Source organism: Seriola aureovittata, chromosome 10 (assembly GCF_021018895.1).
Source record: "Seriola aureovittata isolate HTS-2021-v1 ecotype China chromosome 10, ASM2101889v1, whole genome shotgun sequence".
NCBI lineage: Eukaryota > Metazoa > Chordata > Actinopteri > Carangiformes > Carangidae > Seriola > Seriola aureovittata.
In genome coordinates this window covers 11,789,231-11,816,665 of record NC_079373.1, presented here as the reverse complement: position 1 = coordinate 11,816,665, position 27,435 = coordinate 11,789,231, and the positions used below count along the sequence as shown (strand labels likewise).

Below are 27,435 nucleotides of genomic sequence, written 5' to 3'. Positions count from 1 at the left end.
GTCAACTCTCAGACCGTTTTCACATATTTTATTGTATATGTCCAAATGAAATTCCTCTCTAATATCACATAAAGACATTATTACATACTGAACCCTGTATTTAAAACAAAACTCAGCACTTGGACCATACAGTCAACATAAGCAGCTAACTGAAATATTCAAAGCTTGAAAACACCAGGGACAATGATGGAAATAAGTCAAAGATAGTGTTGTTTTATTCCTGACCAAATCTGATAGGTTGTCCCTTAATATTTATTGGATAGTTATCAATAAAGCTAAACCTAAAAGCATTGGAAAGAGGAAAAGAGTGTACTTGAGTTGCCAAACTGTTTAAGAGACACCTAAAACAAAAGTTTGAAATTAACAGCGTAATTAAGTGGTGAAACCATTATGGCATTTCCTAGTTACAGAAACGAGAGCAATATCGATCCCAGTCAAGCCCTGATTGATCCCTAGATAGATGGGGTTAGCTTAGGTATTCATCAGCTGCCCAGTGGAGAGAGTTGTTATTGAGGGCAGGTGCTGTCTCTGTGGCTGTAAGTTAAAGCCATTAGACTCCTGAGGCCTTCTGATAATAGGCTGTCACTCACAGATAGACCCTCCCGCAGTATCCATCAGACACTCGCACAGAAATTGAAGCAGCCACCAAAGGTCTCAAGGATAACAAGCCGTCACTGGAGTCATCCGCATAACACAAGGGCATTTCCAATAATGTAGTCAACACCTAGAAAGCTTTGATAATGGAACAAAATAAAGTAGTCAGGATTCGTTATTGACTTGTTTGTCTGAATGAATCAACAAACATTCATGATGTCCTCAGATCTGTCACCAACTCATTTTCAGTAGATTTGCAATGTATGCAACTTCACTTTCTTTCTGCAGGAGTCTGTACAGCTCAGATATTTAGATGAAATCCCAGAGTGGCTGGCCCGTTACGCCCGGCCTGCTAAAACCTCCTGCTATCCCAACTGGGCCTGCTTCCTGAAGACCTTCCTCAGGCAAGGTCAGATACCTATTGTCAGGCAGTGAATGCTGTTCACCTACTAATATAGCTGTTTGAATATGCTAACAATCATTTCCTATTTCCTTCCTAGTTCCAAGATGTTGCCTATGTGAATTGACAAATTGAATAATTTTTATGTTACATTTGTCAGTTGATAAACAGCTGTTAGGAGAGTTTCAGATGCTGTATGATGTGTAGCATATTGTGGTTTGTACTGTTCCTCTGCACTCAATGTATGTCCAGGTGGAGTGGTGGAGGCCTACCCCCCTTCAGACAGTGTCACCTGTCTGACAGTAGATCTGCTGCTGGAGCCTGGGGGTGAGGTGACCATGCTGTCCTGTGGAGACCAGCTTCACAGCTCCTGTCAACTGGAAGCTGTAGGCTCCACTGTTCCTCAGACCTCTGTACACCCAGAGACCTTGCACTCCATCGGCATGCGAGTGGGCCAGGCCTGTCTGCAGCGCCTCATCGTAGGTTATGTCTCTGTGGACCTGGCTACCTTTTTGAACCACAACACCATGGAGCAGAAGGTGAGACACAGCTAGGGCAAAACAAGGCCTTAGCTCAGGAGAAATATGACCTGGGCTGTTGCAATACATGGTGTCAAAGCTCCCTATTTCACCATATTGGTGAAAGAGATCAATTTTTAGATTGGATCAGGGATCCATATAAGCAGATAGGTGCCTCCCATACTGCTCCCCAGGGACCTGGAAAACAGGCAAGGCAAACAGTGGGCACAGGGACCAAATGTGTGACAAGGCCATCTAATAAACTGTCAGGTCTTATTGTGTCGATACACTGATTCCACCATTTAAGGCTTGCCCTTTAACCTTACAATGCCGAGAAATTCAGAGGCACCTATCTTTCAGACAATAGGTCATTCTAAAGTGATTTGGCAGCTTCACAGGGATGCCCTGTCAGTGTTTAACCCCTGCCTGGTTACCTGCAGTGTTCTGCTGAAATTTGTCTCGTTGTTATAGCAAAACAAAGCCATATCTCATTTGTCAGGATTACTTTTTGTTGAAACCCTTTTTGATTTATGATATTGGAAATGGACTGGTTTATGATGGTTTAAGCTTGGCTCCTAACACGTGGCTACATTGACTGCCTATTGATCCAGAGCTGTAAAATCAAATGCTTTGTTTACAATATAGTGAATAAAATACTAATCCTGTAAAACAGTGGATAAAGCACTGGAGCAACTTAACAGCTTTACAAAGGATATGAAAAAAGGTACAAAAAGTGAATTTTTTTCTTTCATAAAAAGCCCACCAAATAGAATTAAACCATTTGTTTTATTCAGGACATTTCAATAAATCTCTACTATTTGTTTTTTCCCTCTTCATTGTTGAAGCTTTATTAATGTTTGCATTCATAATGGATTCCCAATAAAAGAAAAAGAGGTAGACAGTAGCTAAAGGCACATTTGCCACTAGAGGGTAGTATCTTATGGATTAGATGTTAACACAGTGAGAGCAAACCAGTGTTCAGACAATATAATTTGTGTCTAAAAACTTTAAATATTTTATAATTAACTTTTTTTATTTAATACATTGGCATTTTTGTTTACTTTACAGCCAAATATATTCTTGTCTTCATTTGGACTATCTAGTTCACCGTGTTACATTTGTTTCACATTAAAAGAAAAAAAAAAATTATGTTTGAGGATTTCATTTAGTCGAATAAAATTTTCCTTCCAGGGACAAACCTGTGACATTCAAATCAGAAAATGTTCTATTTCACATATATAATAGGGACAGAAGCTACCCTTTTCCTTGACTGTTTAGAATGATATAATGACAGCCTTAAAATTAATTTTCAGTCTCAATGTTGACCTGAAATTGAATGTGATTCACTGACAGCATAATTAAGAATCGACTATAAACAGCGTGTGCTTCAATAGAGGCAGGAACATTAAAGACAGATTCTTAACCATCTCCCCACACACACAGCTCAGACAGAAGAGAGCCACATGGGCAAACCTGTCTGGATTTAAACATCAATTTAGATTCAAACCTGTTGCTAAAAGCTGCCTACTTTATTTGATGGGAAGAAGTGGGTCACATATGTTTGCCCTTGCAGTCTTTCCTCACATTGTGGAATGGTGGGGCCCCAGCTGCAGCATCAGGGTTTTTAATGAAAATTCAAGGCAATAGAAAACAGGTGCAAACCAGGCTTACATTTCCCACTGCTTTGTTAAGAGCGACAATAGGACATCGGAGTATGATTTTTAGTGAGTCTAGTGAATGGCTCGGAGGAGTGTGTCCATCACTCAGGCCCAGGTATCTGATGCATAGAGACTTGCATCCATCCAGTGGTAGCTACTGACTGAGTGTAGTAGACTGAATGCTAAACTGTTGCTCATCATGAATGTTCACTGATTGCAGTTGTTTTGATTGTGTTGATGTGTATAGTTCATAACATTTTATGTGATTATAATCTCTTTTATGGCATTCTTGTATACAGTAGCTTGTATGCAATTTTAAAGCTTATTAAAATGTTGAAATTACAATATTTACTCCTGCAATTTACAAATCTGGTCCAGATTACAAACACATACATACATACACATACACATACATAAATACATGTTTTGAACTGAGCTTTTGAGCTATTAATGTATGATTCAATTTACAAAAAACTAATCATGAAGAAAAATTATGACTGAATGATTCATCATTTTGATTATATTTCAAACAAATGTGACGATATGCAACAATTTTTTGTCTTTTATCTCTGTAAACTGAATATCTTTGGACTTCACTCATCACTTTGGAAAATGTGATGGGGCCTTTTCTTACATTTCCTTAAAAAAATTATTAATCGAGAAAATAATTATGAGATTAATCAATAATGAACAGAATCATTTTTTGGCTATGACCTATGTTTCACCATATATTTTAATTGAATACAAAAAAAATATAAAAGACAATTACTGTTTATAGTCAGATGTCCATGTGTTAGTGGAGATAAAGTGCTCAGGTTGCAGAGACTGCAGGGTTGAGACAGGCAGCGATTTGCATTCAGTGGCAGGAGCGTTTACTTTGACAAATAGGAACAGCAAAAGGAGGCAGCCGACTGCCACTTAGTTATTAACAACTCCTTCACTAGTGATTTATTTGCCACTTTTGAAGAGAGGGCATAGCTATTAGGTTATTATTGGGAAAATTAGCCCTGTTTAAGCAGAAGGCTACGACCATACCTGACCCCTTAATATACTTATAATGACGCCATTTACCATACATATCTGAACTTCGCTTCTCATCAGACCTGAGCTAAACAAACTAGCCCAGGGCAGACTGAATCCAAGTATGCAGGGAAGAATCTACTTTGTGCACGTGTCACTCCGCAACTGAATTACCTAAATCTGTCGAGCACACACCATTAACCGTGTTTTCCTTTCCCCTGCCTCTCAACATGGATAACATTGTAAGGATTAAAAGGTACTGACCCTTCTCTTTATAAGGATTGGTGGGTGAAATACTTTCCATTTGTTCCATTTTTGTGATTAAATTGCAATTATTAAGTTTATAGTGTCTATTTTTTTCTGCTGTGACACGGAGTTCATGATGTCTTGTTTACAGGTGTGGGCTATTGATCTGGACCTCACATACAGTGACCAGCTGGCCATGACCCAGATGCTTCTGATGATGACTAAAGGAACGCTGAATTGCCGCACAGGCTGTTTAGAAGTGCCAATGCCAAGCAGAGAAAAATGCTGTGAACACCAGACTGCAGCCAAAGTACAATTTTATATTTCTTATGATGAATGTTTTGATCATGTAAAATCTTTCTTAGAGATCAGATGATCGATTTTAAATGGTATATTTGAAGTTGTTTGCAGTGTTTTTTTTCTCTCTCGAAATTATGTTGTTAATTTCTGTTGTCAACAAAAAGGAAACCACAAAAGCAAGCTGATACTTAAGAGAATATTATTATAGCACGAATGTAATCTTGGAGCTAGATCAAGTTTTGCTCCTCATTTTTGTTAAATACAACTAAATACTGTAATTATGCACTGAGCTCAATTGGTGTTTAGGTGCTGAATTCATTATCATTTTGATAGATGAGCCTAAATAATCAACACATTAATAATTCATACCGTTTTCATTATGCATGTGTATGCATGCTTGAACACCTCATCAACCTGGTGCCAGGCCTTAAACAATAGGCTTCTTTTATTAGCAGTATGCCTGAGTTTACGCTTGTTAATCTGCGACTTGTATTATTTTATCAAACATTCATTTAGTTAGTGGCCTGGTGCTTCAGTACAGCAGTTGAGCCACTGCAGTGGTTAATGGCTTTAGCAGTGGCCATCATTAGGGGCCTGCATATTACAAACACAATTAAATCCCTGTTGGACACTTTTATTGTTGTGTGAGGGTCCTGTGTTTGACAACTGCAAACACACAGCCGTCACAGCGAGTTATGGGCTATCTCCTGAGCTCACGGGCTTAGGCCTGAGCATTTTGTCTCCCAAAGGTGCCAGAGAACCAGGAACATTTTTTATCCTCTTGAGCCCTGCCACTTTTAAGTAATCAACCTCTCTAGCGTTACTTATGACACTCACATACACAGAACCCCTCTATTACGGTGATATGTATTGTGCGCTGAGTAGCCCATTGTGCATTCTGTATTGCTTTTGTCTACAATATAATGTAAACATTTGCAGTCCAGAAACTGTCATTTCTTTGATTGGTGTCGTATAATTGAGCACATCTTGTGTTTTGGTGTGTTTTGTTAATTGTTCCTCCGTGCAGTTAATTAAAAAAAGGCTCAACAGTTTACTACATGTGCCCCACACTCATGTTCACTAATCATACTCACTCCCCAAACTCAACAGTGACCCTAAGGACATGTGTATGGGGTTCAGCCATCTTTGCTCTACTCATTTTACACACACCACCATCTCTTATACTTAAGCCCCAAATATAATAGAGCATAAAATGATTTTGTCCGATTTTAGATTCAGACAGATTCATGGCATGGTGTCTCTTTCTTGTTTTCTTACCTTTTTACAGCCTCCTGTGGTTAATCGTTATGCAGTTATTGGGAGCCGCTTGTTTCACTCTAACCTTTCCATGTTGTACCATAATGTGTTCTTTAAGATGTGCAAGGCTCATGGCATAAGATTTAACATGAAGGTAAAAACTGTCACAATTAACCTGTTCATGTTTTTGTCATTCTTAAATCTTGTTCTTTTTTGCAACAGTATACTGAATCATTGATTTATTTTTACACTATTTGATGATGAGCATTCTTCTTTTGACTGTGTGTTTGTGCCTCTTAATTTGCAGAGGAAGCAAGGCACCACCTTTGCTCTTTACGACAGCAATGAGCGATGCAACATTGGAATGATGTAAGTATTTCGTATTGCATCAAATTCATATACATATGCTTATTGATGAAATTTATCTCCAGGAGAAAAAGTTCTGAGCACATTAAGGTTTGTTTTCTATGTTCAAATACACCCAGCGCATGAGAAAACAGTAGAGGATTGGGTGGATAAAAGACTTCTCCGGACTGAGAGTAAAGACAATTCTTTCAGAGGATTACGATGCCACCTCTGTCTTTGTAAATGTTGTTACAAACTCTGCAAGTTGTTAAGCAGAGGGTTATTTAACATATTTATCACACAAATCCTTTAGCTTACACAGTGCTGTAACAGTTAAATCAAGCTGTGCTCATCCCCCTAAAGACTGAAGATGTTGTCTGCTGAAAGTTTCATTTAACCACCACCATCAGATGAACAAGGTGATTGTTTCTTAGCTGGCAACATGGGGATCATTAGTAAACTCGTTTGTTTGGGCTGTTGTTAATAGAACAGTCTCTGAGGATCTCCAGGGAGCTCTGGTGACCTTTGCTCGGAATCTGTCAGTCATTCATCAGGAAATATCATCCTCTAAAATGCAAGGAGAAACCAATTTCAAGGTACCATGTTAATGACTTAATGATCTCTCCTCATCTATATCATGAAACTTGCATGTCCAGTGAAGCAGCAATGCCTTTTCTAAAGAAAGTGTAACCAGTTAATTTGTAGAAATATATTATAATAGCATGAAAGATTGTACTCACATGGAGTAATTGTGAGTAGTAGTATTAAAAGTAGTAGTAGTAGTTATTTAAAGTCACCTGTTTTTTTTTTTTGTTTTTTGGAGGAGCTGATCAAGGACATAGACGATGTACTGCAGATGACTGTTCAGAACAAGCTGCGAGCGGTGAAGGATAAACCTGCTGCTTAGACAGCTGCTTCACCGATAAGCTTGCCTTGTTCTTGCCAAGTTAAGTCACCGTGTCTTTGTCAGCTTTAATGTCACAATACACTGTGAATATGTGAACCCTGGAGATAAATCAATGTTGAGCAAACACAGATTGCCAAATAAATACCTGAAAAGCATTGTCAGAATCTTTTTCTTTTTTTCTCGTTTCTAGTTTCAACAGTCTGAATAAACTGTCCTTTAATACTGGAAAACAAATACAGTAAACTATTCACTATTCCAAAAGGGAATGGGTCAGAGTATCTTGACTTTGTGCGTAGATAAATACTACATAGATAGTAGACATGCTGAGAAGTTCCATAATACATTGCCGCTGTAAACCCGTGGCCATACCTTACTTTGGTCAGTTGGGAAAGTGATTGATGCTGGCTATAATCTGATTTTCAAAGGACTTCTTTTGTAAGTTGACTATATTTATTTCTTTACTACTCTAATATAGCTTGTAGTGGGAAATGTAAAATAAAATGTTTTTGGAAATGCAGTAGTCTATTTGTTGAAAATGCAGTCAAATGCTAACTTTTTAGAGTTTTAGCCTGTTGAAAAGTCATTGTGATTTTTTATTGTTGTCTGATTACTTGCATTACAAATAGTAGCACATATTAGTCACTACTGCAAATATTGCATATGAATATTTTATAATAAATGTACACATCCAGTATAACATTTGCAACATTTTACTTCAAGGGTCAGATGAGGTTTGCAGAGTTGAGTTGGCTTGGAAAACTAAAAGCTTCACTGATTCTTCCTGCAACTCTACATCCAGAGAGGGACATGAACCTGAATGAGACATTTCTCACGGTGATTACTTAATGTTATTTGTTATTTTGCATCGCCATGTATGTATATAGATTTTGATTTTATATGTTTCTGCATTTATTCACAATTTGACCTAAATGTTTAAGACAGTGATTTACACATCTTAAGTACTTTCTACTTAAAGGAGGATGTGTTGAGGAGGTGTTCACACTTATTACAGCTGCGTTCTGTGCATGAGAAAAGTTTTGAAAGAGGGATTATTTGTAGTAATTTGAGTTAGTGTCTGATAAAGGAGTTTATCTAATGTGTCTTTAAATAATGACAAAACCAGAGGGATTTTTCACACAGCAACGTGAAAACGAAGAATATTTGTATCAGCAACATGTTTTTGTGAGAATGTTTTTGTGAGTTTTTGTAAATAACTTAAAAAATTTTAACGATGGAAGCTAATTTGTACTTATTGTGGTTTTATAGGATGGTCTGGTCTGAGTATACTACAGTTGGAACAGTCTTCACGAGACACAGGAAGAATATCCGGCCGGTGAACAGGTGAGTACATATAGTTGCTGGTGGTAGTGGTTACTCCTGCTGAAGGAGGAACAAGTGTGCAGCGCTGCGTTTCCAACCGGATGACTTTAGCTGGAGTACCAGGTCAGAGCGAGAAGCACTACCGAACTGCTGCAGAGGAGAGCTGCTCCTTTCACAGGTCTCTTAGCTGGTTAAGATGAATTGTGCGTGTGTATTCAACATGTGTATCCGGACGTGTAGCTTTGTGTTGAGAAATGTTTGCTAAGCTCACAAAGAAGGGCGGTCCTGTTTGCTAACTTTAGCTCACGTTAGTTAATGTAATTTGTCCAGTGTGCCGCGTCGTGCTCCTCTTTTCATTGCTTTTAATGGCGTGTTGTACATAAGCAGGTTTAAGGTTCCGGTATATTTCATCTATGGCTTGCCGGAGAGGCATTTGCATGCAGAGCAGGTGATAAAATACAGGGAGCAAAGAACCGCTCTGCTTTAGTGCACAAGTCATGAAGGAGTTTTTGAGGAAGATACACAGCATCTTTCTGAAGATCGCCCTGTTTCCGAGCACATTTGGCCGGACTGGCTCGCGGCCACCTGCCTCAGAGGTGCTGACCTGTCATCTGCTGCAGCGTAAACTCCCGCCTTGGACCTCATACTGTGTCCGCTACAGCTCGGTCCACAATGACCAGTTTGGGCTGTCCAACTTTAATTGGAGAGTTCAGGGATCCAACTACCAAATATTGAGAACAGGCTGTTTCCCCTTTATAAAATATCACTGCACCAAAGCACCTCCACAGAACCTGGACTTTGAGGACAAGTTTTTCACCATGCTAAAAGTGATTAATCTAGGTCAGTAAATACATTTAATACTCACTCCTATGAGATACTGATTATAATTAAATTTTAAACACTGCAGACACTACATAATCACCCTGTACTTTGTATTGCAGGCATCCCTTGTTTGGCCTATGGCATTGGTTGCTGGATGGTTGTGGGAGCTGCAGAAACAGTGCAGACAAGTGTTGGACCTGTCACAGTCTATTTCGCCTACAAAGAAGATGAAGGCGCACAGTATTAAACACTATTTTGAATGCGTCTTCAAGAGAGTATTAGCTAAGTAGCTGCTGTATTTACAACATGTCCCCCAGGTGATGTTCTGTTGACAAAAGTGCCATCCTGTGTCACTAGTGCTTCTATTGTGTGACAGCACAGGGTCATTTGTGTTTAATTATTAAAGATTTAAAGTTGCAATGGAGGAGTCATTTATGCCTGTTATTGCACTGACATACAATACTGGCAGTGTTTATTCAGAAAGCTAACTTTCGATTAAAATTTAATGGAAAGTTTTGGATTTCTCAAAGAATTTACAGCCTGCAGTAAATGTGTGTTTTGACACAGTTAATTGTAAGTTCATTTTTGAAACAAATATAAAATAGTATGCAGAGTGACTGCATTGGTTTTTATGCCACTTCAACCTAAGATTGTCAAGATCAACTCTTGAAAAACAGACATTATTTCCTGCAATGCCAATGCTTAATATAATATATAATTTATGTCTTTTGCTTCATTCTGTGTGACAATTACAGGAATCTAAATAACCACAGCTCATTTACTTAAAGGTAAATTAGTGATCACTCTCCATGCAACAGATAGTCAATAGTGTTAGAGGAAAAAACAGTGACAAGACAGGTCTGATAAAATAGGTTTTAATTACAAAAGTGTGGCCTTTGTATAGAGACATCTGCATCCCTTCCTTCAGGCCTTCTCTGGCCTTTGATTTCTGGTAATGTGCTTTGCTGACAGGGCACACTTACCTCTGCTGCAGAGTCCTGCTCCCTCCGAAAGACGAGTTGACAAACTGCTATATTGATTTCTTCACCCCTCAGCATCTCCTACTAATAGCATTTATCAGCGACCTCAATTTTCTGGCCTTGGCCTCTTGGTTCTTAGCAACAATGAAACTGAACGAATAATTTCTTGTTGTACATGTAAATCAATGCACCTTTTTGACCTTTCTGCACTTGAAAGCTCCGACTACATACCGTTCATGATGTATAGTTTCTTCATGAGTCGTATTTGCACGTCCTATGCAGGAACATTTAGATTTGGATGGATAATTTAATATAAAAGACTATCTAAAATTATTAAATGTTCTTGTAGTCTTAAGATGGGAGATGGGATATTTGTAGGCTTAACACTTACATTATCATCATCACTTCACCCCCCCCCCCCAATATGTCTCTAATTCCCAATTCAGATATTTAACATATATTAAAGGTCCCTGCATGTACAGTAATTTGCACAGCCCTTCAAAAAGAACAGTCTTACATATGTTTTTATTGTAATCAATGTAACCTTTGGCGTGTCTGCAAAATTTCTAAACCTCATGCAGAATTCATGCGCAAAATCCCCTTAAACAGCGTGATGACACCAAACTATCTCGTAATCATACTAATTGCTTTGAACAAGGAACATTTAGACACACTTATGGAAATCTGATCCATGGTATCAGGCTGCACTTAAATCCTCCTCCTTTCATTTCCAACCTTTCATCAGGACTGAAAGTGTGCATGGGGAATGCTCAGGCAACCATGTCTTAATTACTCATTGACCCTTTGACCCACGAGATGCATTGATACCACCGTACAGCCAGACACAATTGCATGGGGTTGCAGCTGACTGCAGCTTTGTGTGTGGCTATTACAGGATGATGCGAATCAGTGAAATCTAAACTGTGGAGCGGGCGAGTACATTGTATTTGTTTTCAGGGCTTCACCTTTGAGGCACTCTAAACTGCAGGGGAGGGCACCCCTTCAGCCCGGGCAAAGGCTTAGCATTACACATCAAACCTCTGTCACCACCAGTGCAGGTCTAGGGTTATCTGGGCGGCAATGAACTTCTGTAAATCACCTAAATATATCTGCATTTGATGTGAGATTGATGCCTTTTAATAGGTGTGATAGTCTAGTCCTGTATTGAAGGGTGTAAATTACCCAACACATTTAACGTGGTAATGAACAAAGAATTAATGCCTGTTTGTCGAGTTTAATTGCATGCTGAAGCTGGTAATAAGTTTTGTCAAGGTGAAATCTTTAAATACTTGTACTGTTAAGAATTTAGGTAAGTAAAGCAAAACAAGTGCTGAAATTGAGTGTAGTGTTGCTGTAAATTGTTAATGTTCAACAGTGAAATTGCTAATCAACTTGCAGAGACTTGTAATTATCTTCTAATTAGCTAATAAGTTCTCAGTTTCTTAGTATACATAGTATAAACCATGTTGATATCCTTGAAACAATCGATGCAGACTATTGTTAAATCAATTATTAAGCAGGAAAGTCACACCAGTTTTTTCTCTGTCATATAGATATATGGCTTGGCAGAAACAATTATTGTGTGAACAACCCCTGCAGCTAATGCTGGTGAGGTTATCGTTATTAAGCCTCTGGATCGGCCACCAGCGCCGTCTCTGTGCTTGCTCCGCGAGCAGCGGGGGTACGAGAGCTATCAGTCAGATCACTTTAAGGATCACGCTGGAATTACATCTTAATGCAAAGGTGTCAGCAATGTCAACATTGTCACAGCCATCTTTGTGAAATGGCTTTTTTTTTTTTTTATTATAATGTGACATCTGAAACATGTAGCTCATTACTTTTCGAATATAGAAACATCTCCAGCTGCAGACATATGCACACTTTGATCAGCTCCGAAAGAGTAATACTCAACAAATACTCAAATAAGTTAAAGAAGCAGTGTGAGGTGCATCAAACATTTTGTTTTGTAATTGCTAGAAGATGTTGTCAGTAGTTGATAATTGCTGACCTCTTGTCAATGACACTTGAAATATTTTTCTTTTGGTGGGAGATAACGTTCTGAGGCCATTAAGAATCTATTAGGGTATTTTTCTTCACCCAAGGGATGACAAGGGGCATTGTAACTCATTTCTTTACATCCCCTTTTCCTTCTTTATCTTAGTGACATCTTGTATATATGTAGGGGGAGGGGAAGTATTGAAAGAGTATGCCTGCTGTGCCAATCATGTTGCCAAAGCTGCTGTCAGTGGGTGGCTGAAATGTCTGTCAGTCATCTCTTCTGGCAAGACCACTCCCAACTCACATTAGGACTAAGTTGCAATGAGTAAAAATGCTGGACAATTTCGACAAGGTCTCTTATACTTTACTTCACATTAAAAGCGTGTTAAAAATGCTAATTTTGTATTCTCAGAGTAGATCTAAATTTATATAGTTGAATATTTCATTGTCAATGCTTATTCTGTGTTTAGTTGACGCCCTTAAGCTTGTGCACTTAACTTCATGCCCACATCCCTTTTTTATTCCAGTTCAAGTTGATTATTGCTTTGTTTTTCTTTCTCGTTGATGATGTGGTATCAAGTTCACTTCATTCATACTTAATGCTTACTCTGTTGACATTAAGAGAGTAATGGATTTTAATAGTTTTTCCACGACTTATCGGGAGAGTTAAATGAACTATCCATTTTTATTATATATTATGCAGTATTTAAAGTTTCAGCTCATTAAAAAACAGACGCCCTCCACACCCCCCAGGCTGTCTTTTACCCCCCACCAGCATGCAGTCAGGCTCCTCTAGCCACAGGCACTGCTTGATCTGTTTTTCCTAAGTCAAAATTGAAATACTCAGAAACATTTATTTATTTGTTTATGCCTTTTCTTTCACCAAAGAACTGCCTAATGTCTTTCCAGCTTAAACAAGCAGCATCAGTGGATCCGAAAGGGGGCATAATGCATGGTTTTGTTTGATTGATATAATTGGTTACATCGCATATACTGTATGGCAAAATATCTTATATATAAAGAAATACTGCATGTACCCAAATTTTGCACCAGAACAGGCCCCTTGTGTTATTTGATTTCCTTGCTTCATACTTGCACAATAAGCAGCTGCCTACACAGCAACTCAATACTAGACTGGAGATTTACATTAAATACACTAATACTGATGCTGCATACAAACACAGAAATGGAATAAATCAATTTTGTTCTCAGAAATGCCTCACATACTTTTTGATGCAGTGTGATCTCCAATCTTTCTGCAAATGAGCTGCAGACCCTTGTAATGGTTTCTGCTCCTCGTGGGAGGCCGGTGTCTCAGAAAAGCTGCTGATTGAGGGGGAAATGTAATACAGGTGTAAAGCAGACTTGATAGGGGTCTTACACGAGGGTTATGCATTTTAACAGTGATATACATACTGTTACATATTTATCAAAGAATATGGAATTTGCTGGGTTGACTCTTTCTGGCCTGCAGAGATCTGTAGGTTTCTGCCAGAGTGTTGTTCATTCAGGCAGAGAGGGTGGCTATTATGTTGAATTAATCGGAATTAAGGATTTAAATTGGTTAAGTAAGCACTTCATTAATTGTGACTGGATTGCTGTGTGTGAAGGGGTTTACAGATGGTGAAGACTGCTTGTATTTGGATGAAAGAAAAGGAGGTTCTGAATTCAAAAGCTGGTTGGAGAAATCCCAAATATATGTTAATCAATATTGGCATATATGTTAAAATTGATTCATCATTTCAGCCATTTATCAAGAAATAGTAAAAAGACACGACAACCCCTCTGGTTCCAGCTCCTCAAACAGCATCATCATAGAATACCTTTTGGTTTTTGAACGTTTGGTGGGACAAAACAGGACATTTGAAAACGCAATCTATTTTCTAATGTAACTTAATCATTATTATTATGCATTTTAGCCAATGTGAAAGTAAAATGCTTGTAGAACATCCCCCCTAACCCCCCTCGCTCACTGCATATCTATGTCCAAGTCTACCTGAGAGACTTTTGTATACATTGTATTTTCCAACTTTTACTACAAGCCACCGACTGAAAATTTAGGGGTTTAATTTAATTAAAGGCTCTCTTCGAATGCTGAATCCATTAACCAGTGGGTGAGTGTTCGATAATGTAATCTTTGGCCTTCTGTTTGGACATGTCATTACCTGCTGTAAGTGAAGTTATGGCACAGGTCATTTGGAAGCGACTGCCTTACTTGACATGCCTCCCCCAGTAGAGGTGGACTAATTGAGGTGTGTTTTTATCTGGGCTTGCTAATGATGATGAGGGTACAGGAGAAGTAGTCTGTCCCCTTAGGCTGAGGAATAGCATGACTTAGCCAACCTTCTGTACTTATTGTCCAACAAAGGGGGAATTCACTTAATGCAGTGTTTCAGAAAAGTGGATAATTGTGGCCACAATCAATAAAGTAACAGAGCAGAAAATGAACGGTGTGTGCAGTGTAGCTGTGTTGTAGATATTTGACAGAAATCGAAAGAAGCGAGCTTCTTGTTTTTGTGTTTGTTTCAGCCAAGTCATCAAAGGAAGAGTCAATTCCAGTTTCTGCATGCAAACATACATATGCACGCTGGTAAAGCTGTACATATTAAGTTTGTGTACATGTATCTGTGACCATGTGTGTGTTTGCATGTGTTTGTGTATATATGGTAGAGGGGTAGGTTTGGTTGGATGAGCCACATTGTTCCTGTGCGGCCTAGTGACATCGCTGGAGGGCAGAGAGGGATGGAACCTGAGAGGGGTGACAGTGATAAATAGCCCTTTTAATAACAGCTGCCCCACTTGGCCAGCTAGTCTCAGTCAGTGTCCTCTGTGTATTTATGCCTATGTTTATTTATGCATCCATAGCATGCAGGAAATCACCACCGCAGGGGTACAATCATTCTTTTTTGTGGTGGGGGGATTGCATTGGTTTAACTTTGGAGGGAGGAAGGCTAGCTCGTCTTAAACCGAGCAGATATTCATTTAACCCTGAGGTTGATCTGTTGGTATGTTTCTGCTGAAATATCCAAATACTCACATCTCAGAGAGGTCGCTTTTTGTTACTTAAAGCACAAACAAAAGTCCTGGATGTACTAACAAACAGAAGTTTATACTTTAATCAAAGTAATGAGTTTTGGGATCTCACCACAATGGTAGCAATCAGATCCCATAGAGATGAAGGCAGATATTTAACTCAGTGTACATTAAGAAATCCTGCAAGTGTTTTTCTACCATGTCTGAGGACACATTCAGCTTTCTCAATACCATGTAATTCTTCTTAGGGATCTGGATATGCTATTACTTAATACTATAAAGGCTCATCTGATGCACCTTCAATCTGAAAGGCTTTTAGATCTTCGGTTCATTGTTGCTGCTTGACTGAAATCAAAAACCTTTTGTCTGCTGAAATATGACCTCAGGCCCAGGTCTGTGAATAGGGAGAGGGGAGGCTGTAGATCAGAGGTGTCAAAAGCTTCTTCCCGGAGGGCGATGTCGACGCTGTTCTCACTCAAACCACTTCCCTCCCTTTAATTGGTTCAATTAGTTAAGTATCCATATACATTATTGTGTATGCATTTTTCATGACTCTTCTTAACGCTCTGTTTAAACTGAACAACTTCCGGCTATGATTTGCCATTTGGATGAATGTCAAGGAGACTAAATGATTGCGCTAATTGAGTAATTAAAAGCAGATGTTGGAGCAAGAGCCAACAGCGTACACTTTAAACACTTTGCCCTCCAGAAAACCTACAGTGTTTTTGACACCCCTGTTATGTATGGTTATCCCAGAGGTGCCTCTGTAATAGTTACAGTTTCACCCTTGTGATTATTCAGTTGAAGTCTTTGCTATTGAACCAAAATGGTGTTTTTATGCTATTTTGACCAAGGGAAATGGTCTGGAAAAGAAAAGCCCATCATGCTGCCTAATGGCCAGACTCAGTGGTGCACAGATTCAACACAAGCTCTAGACAGGCAAAGCACGATATCTCCACACTTGCCCTATCACTCTTGCCCCCCGCTGTCCTCTGGTGGGACACTAGTAGCCTGTGCGAGACTCTTTTGAAGGAGATGATGTTATGTTGACGGTAATTAACATTGGAAATGTGCCAGTAATGGGAATCACTGTGCCATCAAATCGCAGAGGAACAGAGTGTATTTCCATGGTTTTGACAGCTGTGGTGATTGGAGCATTGCTGGAAGGCTTTACAAACTGCAGATCAATAAGTAACAATTTTCCTATTAAAGAAAAATTACTTGGACATTGCACTAAGATAGCTTGTGGCTCTTTGACGATTTTGTCTTTACTGGGATGTTATTTGCTTTTCAGTCATTCTAGTATTCAGCAAATCTTCTGTTTTGTTGTTTTTTCTTTTTCTTTTTTGGTATGCATGGTTTGAAAAGAGGTGGTGCTGATGGTGGGATCCTGGACGCCCCTCCCCCATCTTTTTGGGAGAAAGAAACCTGAACTTGGAGTCAAATTAGGGTTGAAATGAAGTTTTTACTTATTTTATGTCAAAACAAATATCCTGACAACCATATTGTTCTCTTCAGTTTTATTTTGTGTTTTCCACAAGTGTTCTGAAGTCACAGAAACCACAAATCTTCAGTTTGTTGTTTTCTTAACTCTTTGTTGTACTTTTCATAGAGTACATGATTGCATACCCATGCCAAGGCCAAACAATCCTATACATGTATAATAGACACAGACATTTATAATAGAAAAATATTAGGAACAAGAAATTAGTCTGAGATGTCGGCAATATACAATTCATACAGATGTACAGCTGTATGAATTGTTTTTGTGTAATTTTATTTGTTGGAGGTTGAATGAAATTCTGATCTAAGCGTTTCTAAATGCGGATTCAGCATTTTATTCTATCAGATCCTGATTGTCTGAATCTGCACCACATTGTACAAACTCATAGATCTCAACACCATAAATATGTCTATTTTTTTAACATCAATATTTACTGACTAATTGACCAAAAAAAATTGAATTGCTTTAACTCGTAATGTGATAAAAAATCCAATAAAATTTCCTGGATCTGCCCCTTCAGATGGATCCACACCAAAATTGAATGGGTTGTTCCCCGGCCCATGCTTCATGCTTCCACCAAATTTGGTGCAAATCAGTACAGTACATTTTGCATAATCCTGCTGATAAAAAACAAACAAACAGACATAGATGTAAACATCACCTCCTCGTCAGAGGTAACAAACAGTTCAACAGATTAATCAATTACAAAAGTAATATTTTGTTGCAGCCCTACAAATTATCAGTAGGTCCATGTTACAACTGGGGGTAAATTACCTGAGACAATATAATAACATTTATATCACAGTATATAAATATATATACTGTATATTACAATCAGATCCTGAGCTGACCAGAACATTTGAATGCCAGCTCATGTTTCACAGGGACGCACAATCAACAAGCATGAAAACTAGTTTCCAAAGAGTTTACAGTTTATTTGGTACTTGTATTGTAATATTTTCAATTTAACCTTAACTGTGAGCCCATTTTGCCAAATTTGTTATTTTGGCTGATTCACCTGTAAAGTCCTTAACAGAGAAGGTAATAATTGCACATTTAAGTGCCAAATGAAGACAGTTAAGATATTCAAAAGCAGTGGAGAGGGTTGATGGCAAATCTTGTTTTAATAAATCTCTAGGCCACTAGCGTGGCTAATGAACTTAGTAATTACTCATCACTGGTTGGAAGAGTTTAGCCCGGGTGAGATGAAAGCAGTGGCTGCTGGGAGCCACAGGAATGGCACAACAGGCAACAATCAACACAGTGTCTGCACAACAATCAATCAAAACTGTCAGGCCCTTAACAGTCAGAGTAATTTGCTGGTGTTTTTCTGAAATGAGTACACCTTGTAAAATGTAGCTAAGATCACTTTCCCAAACACTTTGCAGCACAATATGTTTAAACCAATGAGATTTGTGTTGTATGATTTATCACACTGCTCTTAGAAAAATTATTATTTTTAGCTAAGAAACTGTTTCATGGGCTCAAATGACTCCACTCAAGCCTGAAGTCAGTTCCTCTCACAAAACAGTGTACTGAACATTTTTTCAGTTTTTTAGTTTAGTGTTACAGCTCAGCAGTTTTTATTTGTTTTGCTTTGTTTTTCACTTTAATGTCCAGTCAATCATGCATTCGATGTTGTGAGCTTAAGACTACATTACACTTTGGTAGCAGCTCGACAAACTCGAAAATATGTAAAACATATGCACGAGAAAACAGAAGTTTGAGTTTATTAATATATATACATTAAAGAAGTCAGACATCTATCTATCTATCTATCTATCTATCTATCTATCTATCTATCTATCTATCTATCTATCTATCTATCTATCTATCTATCTATCTATCTATCTATCTATCTATCTATCTATCTATCTATCTATCTATCTATCTATCTATCTATCTATCTGTTTATCTATCTCTCTATCTATCTCTCTATCTATCTATCTATCTATCTGTCTATCTATCTATCTATCTATCTATCTATCTATCTATCTATCTATCTATCTATCTGTCTATCTATCTATCTATCAATCACACATTGAACATTTAAATATGAATTGTAGCGTTTTCCTGAACATCTGTTAAACCACAGTGATATTTAAATACGAGTCAGAGCAGGGTGGTGAGTAACACTGGACTATTCACAGATGCTCCTTTCTGCAGAGCTCTAAATCATGTTTCTTAATTCCCAGAGCCACATCTCAATCATACTCCTTGCTAATTTGAGAGTCACCCTCATTTCATTTTAAACGATTCATTTTTGGCAAATTTGTAAATGGCCCCGATGTGTTCTACAATTTAGTCAATTACTGTTTCAGCCAGCAGGACTCCGGGGACCAGGAACATACATCGCCTGGAGGTACCATCTCAATAATTGTTTCAGAAAAGTTGGGAATGGATTGCTAACGCTCTGTTCCACTTATTGAAATGTCAATTGGAGCCAGGACCCTTTTACTTCTCTTCTCACTCTTCCTCGGTACAGTCTGCCTGCTTCACCTTTCCTTCCTTGACTCCTAAACATTGCTACAAGAGTCAAACTGAATTTGATTTTTCTGCATTTTTAATCCTAAACCCTGTGTGTTCTCGCAATGACTCTTCTAAGAGCCAGTAGGTTTACTAGGAGCTCTACAGAATAGTACTAGTTTAGACTTGCCTCTGAATGTTTCTCTGAATTAATCCATGACATGCAGCTTTCCTGTCATTTGTAAAATAAAATGTAAAGATAATTTGAACTCCACTGTATACTGAAATTGTAATTAATTATTAATTAGATGGATAAAATTAAGAGATGATAATAATCCAAATTAGGTCTTAATGGGTACTAATTAAGAGGAAAATCCTTCTTTATGGAACCAAACAGTGTGACCTGCAGACCCCAATTAATTAAGTTATTATTAGCCATTTCCCTGTGTTTGGCTGATCTGGATCTTGTTCAACTGAAGGCGAAATATGTTTCGAAACTCTGGAAAATGTGTTTCTGTTTGTTTTGCCACAAGGTCCCTCACCCGTCCTCTGAGCCAATTAACCTGTGACGAGCCTGTTGGTACAACGCTGATTAATTAGAGCAGGGAAGAGATCTACACATGATGTGGAAAAGCCCTCAGGTGAGCACACGTTAGTATTTAGCAGTTATCTCTTGCCTTTGTCCCTACTACACAGTGACTTGTTCATGTGGAGTCATCTCAGTCATCCAGACTTTATGATGCAGGTTAGAAATGATGAAGCTACTTGGATGAACAGAGAAATGTCTGAAATGTCACAACACAGATGCAGTTGGTATTTTAGATTTTTTTTTATTTGTTTTTTGTCCTGGTAATAATATCAGGTTTGTTTGTAGTTGTAGGCCATTTCATAGCTGACATATTTCCATCAAAAAGGTCTTCATAAAAAATACAATGTAAGACAAACTGTCATCACAACCAGAAGTGTTACAACTGTTTCCAAAATGCTTCATAATACAGTATAAATTCATCACAGTGGTTAGAAAAGGTAAATACTTTACTTCAAAAGCTTTTGTGAATGGCAGATCTCAAAGTAAACATCATGATAAAGTATGATGATTAAATTTGCAATAATCCAATTAATAAAACATTTCCAAAGCTTTAAATAAAAATCTAAAGAAAGTCACATTAATAGCTTTTGTTTTGCCATTTGAATCTCTCTTGCCAATTTTAGCTTTAAATTTAAAAATATCAGGTGAAATGTGAAAGGTTTTTACACATTTGGTCATTTTAATGTGATTTTGATATAATGATAACTAATGGAGTTTGGTGTCTTTTTTTCACAAAAAATGCTCAGTTGATGTTTTTTCTTAAATTCGGCTAATTAATTGTATTTGTTTTTTGTCTCTCCATGATCGTCCCTTTAAGTACGAATGCACAGGAAAACCTTTGTGACTAAATGACAATAAAATCTAAATCCAAACAGAGTTTTAAAAAATGAACAAATGACTGGTTTGAAACACCAATCATAATGGCAGCTTTAAACAAACTTTCCTCCATGGTGCATATTACAGTCATAGTCAATAATATAGAATAAGTGTGTGGTGTGTATGTCTGTACTGTGGGTCAGCTGCATGCGTCTGTTCTGATTACTGGATGGGTAATTCTGTGCTTCTGTGTGTAAGACCTTCAGCTCCATTCTATAATTAACTTTTGCCTGCGCCCATCAGGTTCCATTCCACACTTGATGTGTCCATAGTGACTGTTACACGCAACCAGCTTGCCATTCAGTATGTATTAAGCTGTCAGAGTGGGCTGCTCTCCCAAGCCGCCTGTCTTCACTGAACAACCCAGCCTATTAACTCCTATTGACTGTGACACACATGTCCCTCCAAAATGAGCGGTTCCGTATTGATTTTTCCTGAGCGCTGCTCACTTCCCCCTTTCACGCCGCCAAGGGTGAGATCTTTATCCTGACTGATTGTATATGTTCATCGTATCAGAGTACTGTTGTGCAATTGCCATTTCAGACCCATGAACCCTCCTCTGCTCTCCCCCTCCTGTGTATCATGGCTACTTGTATGCAGCCAGGTCTCAATGAGACAATTAAAAGGCCCGAGTCCCCTGTGTCCTCTGTAACACTGCGGTCAAATGGAGCTGTAGACGTTCCACATGGCCCATAGTCTCCCTCCAGCTTAATACAGTGCACAACATAAGACATAAGACATGACAGCCAGTTCTTCTCCCCCCACTAACACACTGCCTCCCAATCAATAGAGCTGAATAGAGGGGTGCCATATCCCCTCAGTGACACTCTTTCTAACTGCTACAGCCAAAATGAACTCTGACAGCATGTATCGACGTCATATCAAGCTCCACCATTGAGAGAAAAATGATTATCTGCTGCTGAAATCAGTTATTGACATGTTGTGGAATAGCCTCCCCTCCCCAAGGGATTTATTGATACAGTTTATGGTATATAAATATTTATCTAATATGTGTCTGAAATAGATTTGTCTAGTTAAGGTATACAGTGCGTGTGTCTGTTTTGGTCTATGGTTAACCCGTAGAGGGCTATCAACACCTCGCTCACGCTCCTCTGCCACTCAACCATGACTCTGCCTTTCCCTCTTGTTGAATACTGTTTTTACAGGCAGCATGAAATTGCTTTGGCTGTTGCGACTCTGTCTTGAAGTTAATAGTAAAACATGTTGTAATTATATTTTATAGCCTCTCACTCTAGAAAATCAAAATGGCTTTACTGAGGCCATCATGTTGTAGTCGTGTCCACGTGTCACACCATCACCTCAAACACTCACACACCAGAAAAAACATATATACCTTAATGGAGTATTACTCCAGTTAATGTAATAGTCCTGTATTCAACATTTACTTAAAGCTTTATGTGATGACTTTTTTATAGTGAAATAATTTCCTTTAAGTTTTACCAGCATTGTAGTTCATTTCTACAGGATATAATATAGTCTTAAATTCAGACCATCACAACACTAGTGATACTTATTGCAAATGCATACGATCCGACCCTCGACACCTAGCTACACATGCCCAATTAGCACAACATCTGTGGCATTGTGTGGCTGCTGATTTATCCTGTTTGAAGACATGATGACAATTCTATGTGTGTGGACTGTGTGAAATATACAGACAAAATAATACTGCATGTACCATTACATAACAACTGGTTTGTGCAGCCGGAAAAAAGCATCTTACATTGCCGGTTATAAACAATTACAGGATTGGGTTATAAACGCTAAATACGCCCCTGCTTTTCTTTGAATAATGTATAAAATGTGGCTTTAGCTTTTGTCAGATCTCTATTTTCTATGGCTTTTCTTCGTAATCAATCTATAATATTGTCATTCTGATTTTCCATGCTGTAATTTTGCTAATGCACCTATTGAATGTCTGTCTGTCCTGGAAGAGGGACAACCTCTATTGCTCTTCCTGAGGTTTCACTGTACAGATTGTAAAGTCCCTTTAGGTAAATTTGTGATTTGTGATATTGGTCTGTATAAATGAAATTGACTTCAGTTGACTAACAGTAATGTGCGATGGACACCAGATTGCAGTGAGGATTTTTTTAGATTTCCAAGTACAGAATTTGAAATACACTGGACAAAATGTCACTTTTGTCATTTTTACACTTGGCCCTCATACTTCTGACAAATTATTTCTTGTCATGCAAATGTAGCCATCAAACCTTTTTTTTTTACTGGAGCCTGTACAGTATTATCTTCTTTCACATGTGAAAAAGACAAAGTACATCCATTACTGCCATTGCTTTTTGCTCCTTTGTGTCAATGTCCAAGAGAGTGATTACTCTTTTCTTATAGAACAGCTTTGACCAGAGACTAAAAACGCACCAAAGACATAGACCTTTGGTATAAAGGAAATTAAATTTACCTCAGGTATCTCTGAGCTATTTCAGAGTATTATTCTTGTCCCATAATGCCAGTATGGGGACCTTGTTTCCGCAGGTTTCCTCTGACAGCTTTTATCAAAATCAGATGAAACAAATTTGTCATTAGATTTGTCCGTCCACTTCTTCTCCCTCGTATTAAGGTTTTATTGTACATTAGATGTTATATTGATCTACCACCTCTCGTAGCTGCTGAACTTGAGGTGACCTGCTTTGCTGCTCAGATGTTTAGAGGTGGGGAGATGCGTCCTTGGCATTTCAATCATACAGCTTGACCTTTGCAAATTTCCTTTGTTAGTTAGTTACTTCTCATTTCTGTAAAAGTTGATTTACAGCATGGGAAAAGGTTGTAGGTCCGTGCTTCACCAGCCAAAAGAAGAAAATTAAAAGCAGATTATTCTGAGGACTTTTTTTTTCTAACAGAGATGGGAAATATATGACATGCAGTGATATTGTATGATATTGATTTTTGCAGACTGATTTTTGCAGCACATGGCAGAGTGACTTTTTCTCCTCGATGATGCACAGCCGTGGCCCTGTGAACATGACAGGCAGTCTCAGGTCAAATACCTCTGTCTTCCATCCTCAGCTGTGTCTCTATTACAGTCTGTTGGCTCTTTGGCTGACTTATTGACGAGCTCTCATGCTCGTTACTCAACAGAGGAGTAGTTTGCTGTGATTGATACCATGACTACTCTAAGACCTCTCTTAGCCCCCCTCCCCTTTCCTCTCCAAATCCTATCTGCGGTTTTAAAGCCATGAGTGGGTTTCATTAATGGTCTATCCTGTTTATGACACCATAATTAGAGTTGAGGAAAGGCACCTAACTACCACGGTTCCACCATACTGAGAAAGTCAATAATGCAAGCCCAACAACTTCTCACACAATTGAGCCCTGTGGAAAATCTATATGCTCTGCTGCTCTATGTCTTTATGGCGGTGTTTTAGCAGAAGCCATCTGATTTGTTAGTGTTTTGCCCTCCACTTTTAACTAATCCCACAGAATTGATTATTAACACCAACAATATCATTTAGTTTCCAGCAGCCTCCACAGAATAGATGTTGCGTGGGATGCTTTCTCTGTTTGTAGCTGGTGTGCGACATTGTGCTCAGTATAGCATGCGAGGCCGAGCCTTGTGGCCATTTACCTGCTTTATAATTTGTTTTGTGCTCCACCTCATGTACATGAAGCGACTCCTGTAAAAACCCAACCAGGCTGACCGCTACGCCTGGGTTATTTGTGTGGAGCAGGTCATGGGGGATATTACATTAGATTGCTTTCCCAGAAAATAATTCTGCCAGGTGGTCTATTGGGCTTTACTCTGTGTATCTGTCAGGCAGGATCGCGTGCAGTTACACAGAGAAAGAGAACTGTTTGAATACACACAAATACACCCTTTTTTTTAGTCACCCATCTGTCTTTTTAATTAAAACAACAGCAAAAAAGAGCTATGGGAGTATAGTGCTTGCAGAAGAATATGTACTATTTCAGGCTGCACCTTAGATGACGAAAGAAATATGTTGCTTTATTTTACAAGCTACTTTTCAGTGAACATTTTATCCATGTTAAAGTGAATTCAATCATTCAAGAACCACACTGCTACTTAAAAATAATTTCCCAGTCTGGCACTTGTGTCAAGCTCTTGATGTATGTTTTCTGTTTTCTCTTTCACAGGTTAGTGTGAAACAACAGCTTTTTGGGAGGTGGTGTTGAACTGAATAGTGTGTATGGTCTTTAAATGCTCAGCAGATGGTGTTCCTTTCAAGTAAAGACAAGTCGGGTTTTTATTTATTTGTATCCCAATATTTAAAAATGTGCCCAAAAGGGCCTCACAAAAGAAAAAGATGGTCATGTAAAGCAAAAAACGTTTAAATTAAAGTAAGACTCTTGGTCTTGGTCCCGGTGAACTGGAGCATCAGTATTTGAAACACAGCCCCTTGTTCGCACAAAGGGTCATGACTGTCATCTGATGGGCGCTTCAGAAAGCACCATGAATAGTTGATGTCAAAGCGTTCACTACGGCCCCGATGTGAATGTAAATAAGATGCAGGTGAGTGAGACACCATTTCAAAGGTCAGGCTCACTACAGCTCTGTTTCATGTGGCTTTGCTATTTGCACATTTCCTGATGGCCCCTACAGAAACAAGAGTAATGCTGCGTTCAGACCAACAGTAGCACTGCGTTAAAAAAACACAGCCTTCTCATCCATTTGAATGGAGCCAGTCTGGCACGCAGCCAACTCGGGGTCATCCAGCAAAAATGTTTCACCTGGGTCAACTTTTGACACAACACAATGTCATCTGGCAAGACACTGCGGTGGCCAATCACATACATGCAAGTTCATTTTTTTGATAGACTTTTTTGATATACTGTTTACCTTGCAATCATTTTGAGGAAAGGTAACATAATGGCAGCCATGATAATGTTCTGGAGTTGCAAAATCCTGTGCTGTGTTTTTGGTGTCCGTACTCAAACGACTTCCTGGATTGAATTTCAGGTCTCAGTGGTCTCTGAAACAACACGCTTCCCCACCTGCAACACCTTAAGTTGTACGTTGATTTTGGTCTCAACGCCCGTTAAGAGTCTACACCCATGCCAGTGTCTCTGAGAGGCTGGTATTCAGGAACAACAGTGCTTTGAGCTACATGCCAATGCTAATTAAACCTAAAGCAAAGTTGAGGTTGATGGGAATATCATTTGTTTTGTAGGTATTTGGTCATAAACCAAATTATTGTACACAAATTTTGACTTGATGAAGGCGGGTTAACCAGTAGGATTAATCATGCGGAGACCATGAATGTCTACACAACTATTGGATGGCAATCCATCCAATAGTTGTTGATGTATTACAGCCTGAGCCAAAGTGGTGGACTGACTGACCATGTTCAATACCATCTTCAATATCTTCATCAAAATAATCCCTCTGTAAAAATGCTAATAGAAAAAGTAACCACTCCTACAAGTTTGAGTTTATAGGTAGCAGTCATGTTTCAATCTGAAAGCAGTGTTAATGAGGCCAGGAAAACATGTTGAGATGACAGCAGTCTAATGACTTCCATGACAGTATACAGGCACTGGTGTAATCACAACTAAATGTCAGACACCATAAGGCCTGGTGCATAATGGCTCCAGATTGATATAGCCCTCTTGCTTTAATTAAGAAATGCAATTTTTGCTTAAAAGGTATTGATTGTAGTTTAAAGGAAGAGTAAGCCGTCAAACTAAAAAGTGAAGAGAGGAATGAAGAGAAGACCCTGGAGTCATAACAGACTGAACAGTTGTGTGGGGAGGGATTTGCTCTGACAAACAGAAGCCAGGCAGCCACTCGCTGGCTGGCTACATTGCTTTGTCTTACAAAAGATGAAGTTAAGTAAGGTTAAGTGGCACTATAGCTGACAAGGTTGAGTTGAATATCAATTATGATAGTTACCACTCAGACTTTGGCCATTAATCAAAGCAGTCAGTCAGTAACCTGTGAAGCAGTTTTCTGAGTAACTGAATCCCCCAGAGTGAGGTGAGTCACTCACTTTGCCAGGCAGGAGATGAACTGGTGCAGGTAGCAAGACAGTGGATAGTTATCTATCATGAATAAACTAGGCCTCTGAGAGCAGAGCGACAGGCCTGGCTACACAGAGCTGAGTGGGACTCCAGAGTGGGACTTTTTTCCCCCCAGAGACCCCACACCCTCTGGCCAGTCTTCCTGGGAGATTAAATGTTATCTGCTTGGGAACCAACATGTGCTTCTGTAAGCCTAAACCAAACTTAGCTCATATCAGTTCACCCTTGACTGGAAACCTAACCTTGGTGACTGAATGAACCAGTATCATAATTAAATCATCACTGCTTCGCTTTTACTGTGCCTGCAACCCTAACCACAGCAGGAGAGGGGTAAGAGGAGCCTGGCTCTGCCGGCCAGTGATGACAGTGAAACCAAGAGCTCTGATCCTCTCTGAATGGTCTAGCATGGCAGGAGCTGGTGGGGCAACAGCCACCCCCCTAACACCCACTTAGACCTTATCTGGATATCTGTGCTATCGCTCCCTTAGTTACTCCTACATTAGCCTTACTTACCGCACTCCTTTTAAACATTGTTCATTACCTTTGAGAAGGAGGGTGCAAATATAGTTATTAACCTGCAGATTCCCTGC

The 27,435-nt window shown here is 38.9% G+C and overlaps 2 protein-coding genes across 3 annotated transcripts in view; both read left to right on the top strand.

The window, feature by feature from the left end:
* Positions 1 to 27,435, top strand: part of iqch (IQ motif containing H) — a 63,710-nt gene that overhangs the window by 14,483 nt on the left and 21,792 nt on the right. Inside the window, exons 15-23 of one of the 2 annotated variants that reach the window (XM_056387878.1) lie at positions 883 to 1,003; positions 1,247 to 1,533; positions 4,588 to 4,746; positions 6,025 to 6,147; positions 6,301 to 6,362; positions 6,826 to 6,934; positions 7,165 to 8,079; positions 8,512 to 8,586; positions 19,902 to 20,009. In XM_056387878.1, coding sequence (XP_056243853.1) covers positions 883 to 1,003; positions 1,247 to 1,533; positions 4,588 to 4,746; positions 6,025 to 6,147; positions 6,301 to 6,362; positions 6,826 to 6,934; positions 7,165 to 7,245 — 942 coding nt within the window. In that variant the 3' untranslated portion in view covers positions 7,246 to 8,079; positions 8,512 to 8,586; positions 19,902 to 20,009. Of the gene's footprint in view, positions 1 to 882; positions 1,004 to 1,246; positions 1,534 to 4,587; positions 4,747 to 6,024; positions 6,148 to 6,300; positions 6,363 to 6,825; positions 6,935 to 7,161; positions 8,080 to 8,511; positions 8,587 to 19,901; positions 20,010 to 27,435 lie in introns of both variants that reach the window. The other variant, XM_056387877.1, reaches the window with a different exon arrangement.
* On the top strand, positions 8,683 to 9,807 carry c10h15orf61 (chromosome 10 C15orf61 homolog). Its single transcript, XM_056387879.1, has 2 exons — positions 8,683 to 9,405; positions 9,507 to 9,807. The coding sequence occupies exons 1-2, from the start codon at positions 9,063 to 9,065 to the stop codon at positions 9,632 to 9,634; spliced, it is 471 nt and encodes a 156-aa protein (XP_056243854.1). The 5' UTR covers positions 8,683 to 9,062; the 3' UTR covers positions 9,635 to 9,807.